This window comes from Leguminivora glycinivorella, chromosome 4 (assembly GCF_023078275.1).
Source record: "Leguminivora glycinivorella isolate SPB_JAAS2020 chromosome 4, LegGlyc_1.1, whole genome shotgun sequence".
In the NCBI taxonomy this organism is placed as follows: domain Eukaryota; kingdom Metazoa; phylum Arthropoda; class Insecta; order Lepidoptera; family Tortricidae; genus Leguminivora; species Leguminivora glycinivorella.
In genome coordinates this window covers 10,516,348-10,529,129 of record NC_062974.1, presented here as the reverse complement: position 1 = coordinate 10,529,129, position 12,782 = coordinate 10,516,348, and the positions used below count along the sequence as shown (strand labels likewise).

General features: G+C 36.9%; 1 protein-coding gene across 1 annotated transcript in view; it reads right to left on the bottom strand.

The window, feature by feature from the left end:
• Nucleotides 1-12,782, bottom strand: part of LOC125225327 — a 65,498-nt gene that overhangs the window by 31,174 nt on the left and 21,542 nt on the right. Inside the window, exon 5 of the mRNA XM_048128977.1 lies at nucleotides 10,571-10,745. Coding sequence (XP_047984934.1) covers nucleotides 10,571-10,745 — 175 coding nt within the window. The remainder of the gene's footprint in view (nucleotides 1-10,570; nucleotides 10,746-12,782) is intronic.

Here is a 12,782-nt window from a genome sequence, read left to right as displayed (position 1 = left end):
TTTAAATTTAAACTGTTTATTTCAGTCATTTTTTATAGAATTTTACAAACAAAACTCTTAATCTATTATTATTTAGATTCTAATTGAGTTAGGTCTAATTGAGATCATGCATTACATTACAGTTTCAACGTTAGTATTATAATAATATACTTACATAGAACCTTACCTTGGTGTATCTTTATTTACTTACCCCTAATATATCATTCTATTAACTTTTAGACGCTAGTCACGGTTGAAATAAAATGCAAACAATGAAGGAGGTCCCACTTGGACTACGTTTTACGAAACTGGCCATGAATATAGTCTCTAGGGGCTACGACCTTCATACTTGAGGAAGTAATAAAGTTCAGCAAACAGATATTTATAGAAACAAATTTTCCAGGAATCTTTTTCCAACACAACCTTTATTTCGGGATATTGTACATACATTATAGTACAGCGTAAAAGTTATAAATGGTTACTACGGTATCGATTTTTAACTAAACTTTGAACGCCAAAAAATACACCTAACTACTTGTCATGTCTACAAAAGCCAAGGTAACTTTATCACTTTCGAGTAAGGTTTACATTAGCTCAGGTGCGATTCAATTATTAGCGTTTCAGTGATCTTTGTGTTTAAGCGTTCAAAAGGTTAACAAATTAGGAATATTCCCGGGAACAGAACACATTCCTGCATAGACCACTCATACGTAAACCCACAGGCGTGGAAGGGAGATAGAACGCCGGACGTTTATTTACAGAAACGATTGTTCGCAAGCCTTTCAAAACGCGCACTGGATTTCATACGGGTGCTTGATAAAAATACTTCCGGGAGCGGGGAAGTGAATAAAACTCTGCTGGCGTTTATAACTTCGCTGCCTATTATTAATTCATAACAGCTTGTTTACTTCCAAAGGAAGTAGCTGTATATTAAAGCCGGTTATTGTTTAATGGTTTTTCCCGCACATCTTTTGTTTGCGAATAAAAGTGTTCGGAGTTTTCACTTTTTGATTTAATAATTGTCGATCAAAGTAGGAAAATTTAAGCAATTACCGAAATATTGATTAACAGTTTTGAATGCTTCACGATTACCACCAGATATATACAGGGTGCCCGGTATAGACCGGGATGGAATATGGACCGTGGTTATCTTTTTTTTTGGGGAGCTCTCTATATTGCGACGCAGTTACATGTATCATGGTAACGGGTAACCCGTTAAACAAAAACGTAATCTCGGTCTACATTCTGGTCAATATAACGTCCCATTAATGCAAATACCGACTAAGTGACTTTTTGACGAAATCGAGTTTTTAGCACCTATAGAATAAGGTTTTCAAGGGCTACAATATGTTAAAACCCATGTATTGATACGACGCTGCATTCAAAAGATAGCTTCCGCATAAAGTTACTTAATGGTCAATTTGTTGCATTATAAACTGCCAGAATGTAATATGAATATTTAATATAAACTTTTATGCTTTATCCGCCAAGTAGAACCTTTTAATGGTGTATAGTGTTTTTTTGCATTTAAACATTTTGTTAAAGTAGCCATCTTATGTTCTACAAAAAAGTTTAATGTGTACATATTTGATTTTTGCAAATAAAACTATCAACAAAATTCTTTATTTTAAGCCAGGCTAAATACACCAAATGTCTTTAAGATGTTTTTCCAGAAGATGTTTGTTTACAAACATCAGCAATTTCATTCTACCAAAAAGTTGTATAGGGACTATAATTGGTTTTGCATGTGATGTGACGAAGGAAAGGATAACGGTCTATTACTGCAAATACCGACTATGTGTAAATAGGCGATTTTGAGATAATGCGGTTTGAAAGTTTGAAGGCACGTTTTATATGAAAACATGAAGAAATTTACGTTATGTGTATGGCATTTTAAACCCTATATTTTTTTGTTTACTACTTTGTCGTATATATATTCAGAATGTATTTAGTTGACGATCAAATACGATTTAATGAAACAGTCGAATACCTACTTAGTTGGTTTTTCCTGTAGAAATAAATGTTTGCATATTTCTCTTCTTTATACATAATTATAACCCATTGTTTGTCTTAAATAAAGCTTCGTTTTTCATACGATGTTCTACAACCTAAATGAGTTTTTTCTGAAATATACCGGGTAATAATTATAAGTTAGCCAGTAAGCTAATATAGTCAGTAGTTTTTAAGAATATTGTACGCTCGAAATGGGCACTGTTGATACTGTATTTCCTGTATATCATACCATCTTATGTACACAGTTAACAATGAATAAACTTTACTTTACTTTACTTACTAGCATACCTACGGTACGAGTAGACTTCAGATGTCACAACTGTGTACCACTTCACCAACTGCAGTATTAAGTGGTTGAAACCACTCATGGTGACCCTTTAGGTATTAAATCTCTGTCACAAAGGCTGAATAAAGTCTTGAGGACACTTAGGTGGAGTCGAGGCACGTCGAATCGAGCCCTGCATACATTTACAATGAACGATGAATCCGATTCGACGCGTCGCTAATGGACGTAGTTTCATAAGAAATGCAGAAGGCGAATTAATGAGATTCGACTCGGCGAGCTTAGTGGGCACTAGGCTTAAGTTCATGTCGAGATCTGGACGTAGCACAAGGCAAGAAAACCAACGCCACAAATTAAACTCCAGTTCAGTAGAACCACCTCAAACCTCTTAATGTATCATATCATATTTCTATCTCGGTTTAAAGCTCGATAAACAACTAGCTATCTCTGCGTTCAAGAAAATGGACTTACGCAGACTTTTTGACAAAGGTATCGTAACTAAATAGTACCATGAGTGCTTCCAATCACTTAATACCTAGTTAGTCTAGCATTGTCAGCCGTGTTACGGACGTGTTTGTATCGAATTCCACCAGCGATGAAGATGTTGTTTAATAACTTTTTATCACTCTTGCGCAGTAAGTGTGCAATCGCACGAAGGCGTATCAGGAGTAAAAGAAAAAACTTTTTCCCAAAAGAGTGTTTAAATTTGTATTTTGGACTACCATAAATACTTTTTTATCTTTTTATTGCAAGTGTGATGAAAAACACTGCGTGTAACTGGGGGCGTAAGAATATTGCAAACATGATTGCTTTAAATCGCCCCAGAAACCTATGTAATTACCGTTACACATTACTTTTTCTTACTTATTACCTCATCTACGCCTACATTTTAGTGACTTTGGCGTAAATACTACAAAACTTTAAATAAACTATTACTTCAGGTTATTGAGCGTACAAAAACTATTTACCTATACTAAATGTAACAGTGTAGATAGTGAAATTTCGAACATAAATTATGGCGGACTTCGGATTGCTGAGACAGTGAACTAGTATGTAGTAAGTACCTATGCATATTATGCTATTACCCAAAAACGCATTAACCGATTTGTAAAATTCTTTTTGTGATTTCAAGGGAATGCTATTGCGTTACTTCTTGTTAAATTTTACTGAAATCGGTTAAAGTATTTTGTGAAAAATCTCCTTAAACCGGTTGAAGAGGATTTTTTCAAAATTTTTTTTTTGAGAATAACTCTTCAAAACCATAAATAAAGTATTATTAATGGTTAGTAATTAAAATCGCATTATCTCAAAATCACTTTTTTGCACATAGTCGGTATTTGCAGTAAGGGGACGATAATATCTAATAATATCGATTAAACCAAAATACTCGACGTAAGTACACATAGGTGCATGTCAAATTACAAATAGGTACGTAAAGATTTATGTCGGGGACTCCAGAAAGGCATGCCGCAGGCTTTGATATATTCGACTGGTGACGTAATTGATATGATGCAATGGTAGGCAACGACAGATTACCTATTACGTTAACATAGACATGTTGATTAAACTTTTACCTACATACTTCTATGTACCTTCTCAACTCACGAGTTTTAGAACATTTCTCACCAACTTAAAAAGCCTATTCCAACCCAACCTGTCTAATTACTAGGATAAAATACCTACTAATTTATCAAATGAGCAATCAAATGCACAGTAACTACAACGTTTACATCACATAACCATTCGGTTCGCAACACAAGGAAGTCAATGAACATAATCGTAGGTTCTCCGCCTCTGGGGCTGAAATTCAGTTGATCACGGTTCGTTAATCGGTGTTGGTTAGTGCGATTGTCCGAGAAAACGCTAAGCTACTATCGAATGCTAACATGGCAAAGGCGATTTGGCGTTAAAGGCAATCTGCCAAAAACCAGCACACGGTGATGTTACGTAGAAGCGTAAGCGTAATACGCGCGTAGAATTAATCGCTTTGAGCAAGTAAATGGCGTCGTAGCAGTGAATCGTATGAGATTACGCTTTGAGTGTGAACTAGTTTCTCCGTGTACAATAAATTCAAGAAACTCTAGGCCACTTTAGAACCCTGTCTCATTGACAACGTGCTTTATTTGCCATAAAAGTCACTTTGAAATATACAGTGAAAAGTAAGATTCAGATTTGTTGTCCGTACGTGCTGTAGCGCTCTCGTTCTACGCGCGTATTAGGATACGCTTACCTCCAACGTTACAACGCCTTGCGTTGAGGGCCTCACTGTTGTCACAGTCATCTGAAGCAACGTGCATTCAAAGAACGTATTACATTGAAATGCCTAAACGTTCGCCTCGCTAGTTCACGGTAAACGACTGGAATGAAATGCCAGGAGATAGCCAACTTCGCTTCATTAGCTTCGGCAATAATGGCTGTGCCGTCGACCGCGTGTTAGCTTAGTGTGATTAGCTAACGATTAGGAACGTTGTTTTAGCCAGCTTCCAAGAACGAGCTTCCCCCACAGGTATTTTTGTTGTGAAGTAATTTTCAGAACACGTTTTGATTTATACCTGCCTTCAATTCAAGCACGTGCCAGCAAGACTTTCTAGATTTGCAACGCAAATTATTTAGGATTATCGAAAAACTTCTTACCTACATCTTGTTATACATATATAATATTTACACTTGACCTGAATGAATCGATTGCTGGATGCAGCGCAAAAAAATACATAGTTCACTTTGCTTTTTATGTGAAATGAAAAACAAATATCTAGAGCCAGTGCCAGTAACTATGAGTGAAATCCAAATGAAAACACAATTCTAACGATTTCCGCATAACTCTAATGGGTATTAGCTTAATTCTTCTCATTAATCTAGCACGTTCCCGAGTCCATCTAGAAGCAGTAGAATATTGTTTTATTATCCAATTATAAACTGCGCCGCTCGCCAAATCCTGTCAAGCAGTTTCATAGTGCTGTGAAACTGATTTAATATAGAGAAGCTTAATTGTATTTTCTTCAACTGCATTATATTTCAGATTATTTGGACACTGTCTTTTAGCAAAAAATACCTATTGTTTTTAATATAAATAACACTAAACACCTTCATACAAATAAATAAATATTAAATGTCGCCGTGAATAGTTTTATAGTCACCGCCAAAGTGTAGATAAAAATGAAATATTTTTTTCAAGTTACTTTACACTCTATCTTCAGACAGCATAAGTTTCTTGACTGTGCCATCATGCAATGTCAATTTCTGATAATCTGACTTTGTGCCACAATCTCAGCTGAAAAATATTTTCAAAACTTAAGCAAGATATCGGTTCAAAATAAATTCGACTCAATACGCAGTAAGTACTTGGAGCTCACATGCAATGAAACATAAAATGAATTCTGGTTAATATTCGTTATCCATTCAGATGAATACTCAACATATTTCTGAGTTGTTATACCTATTTTTTAACTTAGATGAATTCGGTGACACTTCCAAAAATTCTGAATTACGCATACTATGTTCGCTAAATATTCTTGCGAACTAAAATATTTTTTGTGTATTATACTTAAAGAAAAATATATAAAAACTGTATTTTTTAACATATTGCATTATCAAGGTCTATTAACTAAATTTCATCAAATATGAGAGAAAAATAATAATATTTTTTAATAACACAATGCATGAAACGGAAAATACTAGGGGCGGATGTTCCGTTTCATACATCGTTTATTTAAAAGTAACATATTGGGTTGGTAAGAAAGTAATGAGCGAATCATAACCAATATTGTAATTTTTATTTAATTTATTATTTTAATCATTTATCAAAAATATAACGGCCTTCGTTATCTACTACTTGTCTCCATCGTTCTGGTAAAGAATGAATAGCATCGGCGAAGAAGTTCTTAGGCTTAGATTAAAAATACTCAGCTATGTACTGTCGTAGAGGGGCTTGATCATCGAACTTTTTTTCATTCAAGGCATTGCTTAGCGATCTGAACAATGCGTAATTTGTAGGTGCCAAGTCTGGAGAGTACGGTGGTAGCAGGGGGAAATTAGCTAAAATTACGGCATAATTAATGGAAGGTTTTTTTAAATTGAAATATGTACGTTATAGACCAAAGTTATTTTTCATCAACCCTCCCCACTCCTCCCTCCTCTGCGTCACCCCTCTACCCTCCCTTAAAGTGCCGAAAATGCGGTTTTTCTCGATTTCTGACAAAACTGTTGAAGATACAGAAAAAGCGCGTAGCAACGAAGTAATCCTTAATAAATTTACTACAAATCATTCATTAACACTTTGGTTCTAGCACTTATAGTTTACGCGTGATCCGTCACGAAAGTTGGTCCTTTGCTGCAATCTTCTTTAGTGAATGTTAAGTTTTCGCCCAAAATGCATACGAAATAGTCGAAATTTGTTTGATATAACTAAAATATTGTAACTCATGATTAAAATAAAATTAAGGGGGAAAAATCACTACCATGGGTGGAATTTCCAATATGTCTTGGAATTCCAGTAACTATTTAAGACGTAATATTTTCACGGTAGTAGTCGCTAGGAGTACCATTGATCTATATAGTGTATCTATGACTGGGGATGAGCTTTTGGTAGCTGTTGGTAGAGCCCTGGAGTATCAATCCAGGTAGCCGTGAGTTCAAGTCCCACCCATGGTAGTGATTTTTCCCCCTGAAATTCATTTTCAGTTTATAATATTTTAGTAATATCAAACAGATTTCGTAAGCAATTTGGGAGAAAACTTAACATTCACTAAAGAAAATTGCAGTAAAGGACCAACTTTCGTGATGGATCACGCGAAACCTATAAGTGCTAGAACCAAAGTGTCAATGAACGATTTGTAGTAAATTTATCAAGGATTACTTTTTTCCTACACGCTTTTTCTGTATCTACAACGGTTTTGTCAGAAATCGCGAAAAACCGCATTTTCGGCTATTTAAGGGGGGGAAGAGGGGTGACGCAGAGGGGGGAGGGATGGGGAGGGTTGATGAAAAATAACTTCGGCCTGTAATGTACATATCCCAATAAAAAAAAATCTTCCATTAATTATGCCAACATTTTCATACATAACTTTCCAGAAGCAACGGACTATGGATGAGGTATCACTTTCCAACCTAGCTCCAATAGCTTTAGCCGAGTCACTTTTGCAATGTGTGGGCGAGCATTGTCGTGTAAGAAAAAAACTTTAGCATGCTGTGGACGATTCTGACAGATTTTTTGGTTTAAATTTTCAAGCTGATTACAGTATACTGATGCGGTAACAGTCATTCCACTTGGTAGGAGTTCCCAGTGAATAATACCATGAATATCCCACCAAACGGACAGCATAACTTTTTTCGGGTGTGGCTCTATTTTTGGTGCCTCTATTCCTTTTTCGTTTGGAGCTAGCCACTGACGTTTGCGTGTGTGATTTATATATAAGACCCATTTTTCATCTCCAGTGATAAGATGGTCCAACCAGTTGAATGTGCGGTGAAAAGACAGAAGTTGTATGCAGATATCGGCACGGCGGTTTAGTTTGGATACCGCACGAACTCTATCAAGTTCGTGCGGTATCCAAACACTGTATTTGTGGTTTTTTCCCAACTCGTGTAAATGTGTTTCTATGGTGACATGAGAGCAGCCTAACTCGGTAGCAAGAGTACGACTCGTTAGCCTCGGATCTCCTTCAATTAAGGTTTTTAATTTGGCTACATCAATCTTCACCGGTCGACCAGACTTAGGTTGATCTGATAATGAAAAGTCGCCACTACGAAACCGCTGGAACCATCGTTTCGCCGTGGCCTCAGACACAACTTCAGGAGCACAGAACTAAATCAAGATAGAAGGAAAATGCTCGGCGATTAACAGCGAAACCGAGCGTGTAACGTTTTGTGTCGAGCCTATGACGTCACGAGTGTACTTTAGTGATGGGAACGTTGTCGCCGCGTAACCCATTCGATCGATTGTGGAGATTGCGTGCGGGATGCCCGCCGAAGTTAAAAATATCGGATGTTCATCTTCGTTGTGAAATGAAGTAAGTATATATACCTGTATTCGTGTGATGACAAACAATTCACTAGTAGGTATATAATTTGCCTAAGGCCAGGAACAAAGATTTTAGTAGGTAGGTATTAATATTTACTAGTTAATATTTCGTAATATTTTTAAGAAAATCGACCATGTACTCACAGCATTATCCTCATGTTATTTGTTACAACTTTTAGTAATATATAAATATAATTAACCATTAACACATTTTTAGAGTTATTTTTATTCATAATAAATATAGAGCGTATTATGTTTGTATTTGTTTTTCTGCCGACCACAAATTCAACGTTAATACCGTAACTGTAACCTATTTTAAAGTTAAATTTACTTTTCACTCGTACTTTATATGTATAGTTTCATAACAATATAAAAACATAATTATAATTTCCACTGCTTCGCAAAATCGATTTAAATCGAATAAGGAAATCGCAGCATACATGACGATATAGTTCCGTGGTGCACCACTATTCTTAAGTTCGACGTGAGTTCGACGGACAAAATAACAAATCTACCTTCACTTTGTCTCGACAGTTTGAATAGCCTATTTTTATATCGCTTGTTTTAAACGCACGCCAAGTCGGACTCGTCAAATTAAAGCCGCAATGGAAAACTAGTTTGACGGCCGTACGTCAGCTAATGTTTTGATGATAAAAATAGGAAAATCGTGTTTTTTATTTAATAAAAAATATTTTAGGACAAATGGTACTTACCGATGATAGGAAACACTTTGTTTAACACCCTTGCTTTTATTGGTGGTATTTGAACAGTTAATTATCGAATACCGACCCATTTTGTATTTTTCACTGTATGTCACTCGCGGGCAGCGGTCGAGAGCAGACTGACTTGCGCGGCGAACAATGTTGCTCGCTATTTAACTTTTTCACACGCGAAGTAGATACACTTTTTCCTTCTATCTTGATTTAGTTCTGTGTTCAGGAGCAACACGCTGACATATATTACGCACTGCTTCGGCGGCTGAATGGCCAGACTGAAATTCATATAGTAAGCAATGCCTTACATGCACTTTTAATTCGTCCATTTTCTTCCTTATATTAGCTCGGCGACAGCTAGTGAATGACTGACGAGAAACTGTGCGACTCGCCCTTTATATACTTTCGACTATAGAAGATTCTAGAACTCTCTCAAAAATTTTATGTGGAATTCAATCGATCGCTCATTACTTTCTTACCAACCCAATAATTTTTCTCTCGTACTTGATGGCATCTACTGATAATTTTTTATTAAATTTTTTTTTATTAAGAGTTTTGAATGATTCGATTTTCAAAGACCGCGCTGTCTATTTTTTTTCAAAATGCAACTATTATAAAAAGGTAATTATATCCCGGTCAATATAAGTCTAATTTTTTTTATTATTTTTCGACAAAGTATTTTTCAAAAATATTATAGTTATAACTTCCAACCAATTAATTAATTTCTAAATAGATATGTGCCATGTAAGTTGAACTTGCAACACAACTTGCGATCTAGGTACTTGCTTGCATTGTAATAGCTACCACGACGCTATCGAATACCAATGGCACGCCATCGCCAGGAAGCCGTGGTAAACCTATCTTTTCCTAACTACTTGTCATCAATTATTTCTCATTTTCTAGGTATTCTTAGATGTATAGACGTGGAGATGATTATTGACCCTAGTGTAGAAGGAGTTAGCCACGTCACGACACATCTTGGTACAGCCAGTCCATATAATACTAGCTTGAATAAACATGATGATACTAACTTTCTAGGCAGCAGTATCGATGTGAAGATGATCTTGACCACAGATGTCATATAAACCATAGATCAAGTAAACGTATCTACTTAGCGTGTCAAATGAACTCAGTGAAATCCACTGAGTTGTCCGTCTTTAATCGCAGCTTGCAGCTTTCGGGCGTCAATTTTTGTAAGTTGAAGTCAACAAAAACATTAAAAATGCCTCGTTACATGATATTTAATTGCAACAACATAAAACTTATCAACACTCAAGGGCCTGAGACATATTTAAAATCACAGGCAAGTAACAACTTCAGTACAAAATCTGACACGCTCGGCCGCCATACAAATAAATGAACTCGTTTCTTCTATCTAAATCTAATTCTGTGATCTTGACCCTGATGTTGACGGAGTTGGTAGCGAAGAGGTACCGGGTATTAGCCCGGACTCGCCAGCACGCACGGGCTGAGGCCGCAGCACGACACGTCTTGATGGTTGGTACAACCAGTCGCAATCTAAATCCATATAACACTACCTTGAAGAAACATGATGATACTAACTTTCTAGGCAGCAGTATCGATGTGAAGATGATCTTGACCCTGGTGTTGACGGAGTTGGTAGCGAAGAGGTACCGGCAGCGGCGGTGCGGCGGGTACAGACCCGGGTAGCCCGGGCTCGCCAGCACGCACGGGCTGGGGCCGCGGCACGACACGTCTTGGTACAACCAGTCGCAATCTATGTCGATGAAAATAATACTTTAAAATATTATGATTATGAAATTTATGAATCATGATTATGAGAACTCCTAGAAGTATTTGTGCATTGAGGAGATGCTTAAGGCACTGGTCCTACCGCGAAGCTAGTAAACTATGAGCTATCGGCTATAAAAACGAACAAAAGATAATGACTCCCGTGTAACTAAAAGAGACACGGCGATGTTTATAGTTACTCACCCAGTGGTGAACTAATAGCCTTGTCTCTTCTTTCGGGTGTGCTTATCAGCCATAGCTTACTAGCTCGCGGTGGGACCAGTGCCTAAGGGTATAATTGAATGATTTTAAATGAGTTTTAAGATAAAAAATCGTTCGTATGACCATAAAGTAGGTAATCAAATATTGTCTGTGGTATAGCGAAGCGTTGCGGCGAAAATACCCCAAAAGGGGTAAAATAGTCACGAAAATAAAAAACCTTCAATATCAGGCAGCTTGTGTATATTGTTAATAGGTAACATTTTGGAACATCCAGACTATCAAGAGTCGGGAAGATTTTGTTTTCGGTTTCATTCGATAACAACCTAAAGAAAATAGTAAACATTGTTGTTACTTACATCAAAATAAGTTTAAAATAAGGTTACTAGCGCCATCTAGTCAAGAATATGTGTAACTTGTGTTTATGCTCCCATATCTGAATATGAATAAATCCGTTACTTGTCAACCGTCATTCGTGCGTTTCATTATAGGTTATGGGTCCCAGCCCGTTTTTAATTAAAAAGTATTTGTAATAGTTAGTGTTTTTCGTGTTAAGTGCTTTAAAATGAGTTCTCATTTTCTGACGAACGTGCCGAAGCTGAAAGGTCGCGAGAATTACGACGATTGGGCGTTCGCAGTAGAAAATTTGCTGATACTTGAAGGCGCGAGCAAGTATCTGAAGGAAGAACCTGCGGCAGACGGTACTACAACAGCGGTAGACGCTGCAGACGCAAAAGCACGAGCGAAGCTGATTTTGACGATAGATTCATCATTATTTGTGCATATAAAGCAGACAAAGACCACGAAGGAATTGTGGACGGCGTTGAAGACTTTGTTCGACGATTCGGGATTTTCGCGGAGGATTACTTTGCTTCGTCATTTAATATCCATCAGACTGGAAAACTGTGAAAATATGACGAATTATGTGACACAAATAGTTGAAACTTCGCAGAGATTGTCCGGTACGGGTTTCAAAATTGATGATGAATGGGTGGGTTCTTTGATGCTTGCTGGTTTACCAGAACGTTTTATGCCCATGATTATGGCTATCGAGCACTCTGGTATCAGTATAACGGCCGATTCCATCAAGACAAAATTACTCGATATGGAATCAAGTCAAGTAAGTGAAACGGAATGCAATTCAGCATTTGTTGCAAGTCACTTGAAGAACTGTCGCAACACTAGCAAGCATAGACAACAGACCTGTCAAACGTCAAACTCGAATGTAAACACGAAAAACATAACCTGTTATAAATGAAAAAACGAAGGCCATTATCGAAGCCAATGTCCACTTTTAAGTGAGGAATCGGAGAAGAAAAAACAGACAAACGCATTTTAGCGTTGTTTTCTCAGTGGAGATTTTAATAAAAGTGATTTTTATGTTGCATACGGCGACCGAAACATGGCTGCAAAATTAAAAGTTTTAGACGCTTATTCTTAGACAGTGTCGCAGCAAATAATACGAAAGTACCTGTTTTTTGTGTTCCGGATATTAAGGAAATATCAACGGCTACGAAGTGAAGCGTGAATTAGTCGATGGAATAGATTTTCCTGAGAACATGAAAGGTTACAGTCAAGAATCAGATTACAACAAGTCGAGATGTTGTGATTCTTGAGAAGAAAAGGAATGACGACACAGTCACAGTTTGTGTAGAAAACACAGATTCAGTGGGGGAGTTGACAGAGGAATCTGTGGTTAAATTAGAATTAACCAGCAAAGCTCCAGCGACTCTGAGTTAAAATACCTAGACATGGAAAATGAAGGTGAACAGCATGAAGAGGAAGTACAGCAGCAGTTCTTAGA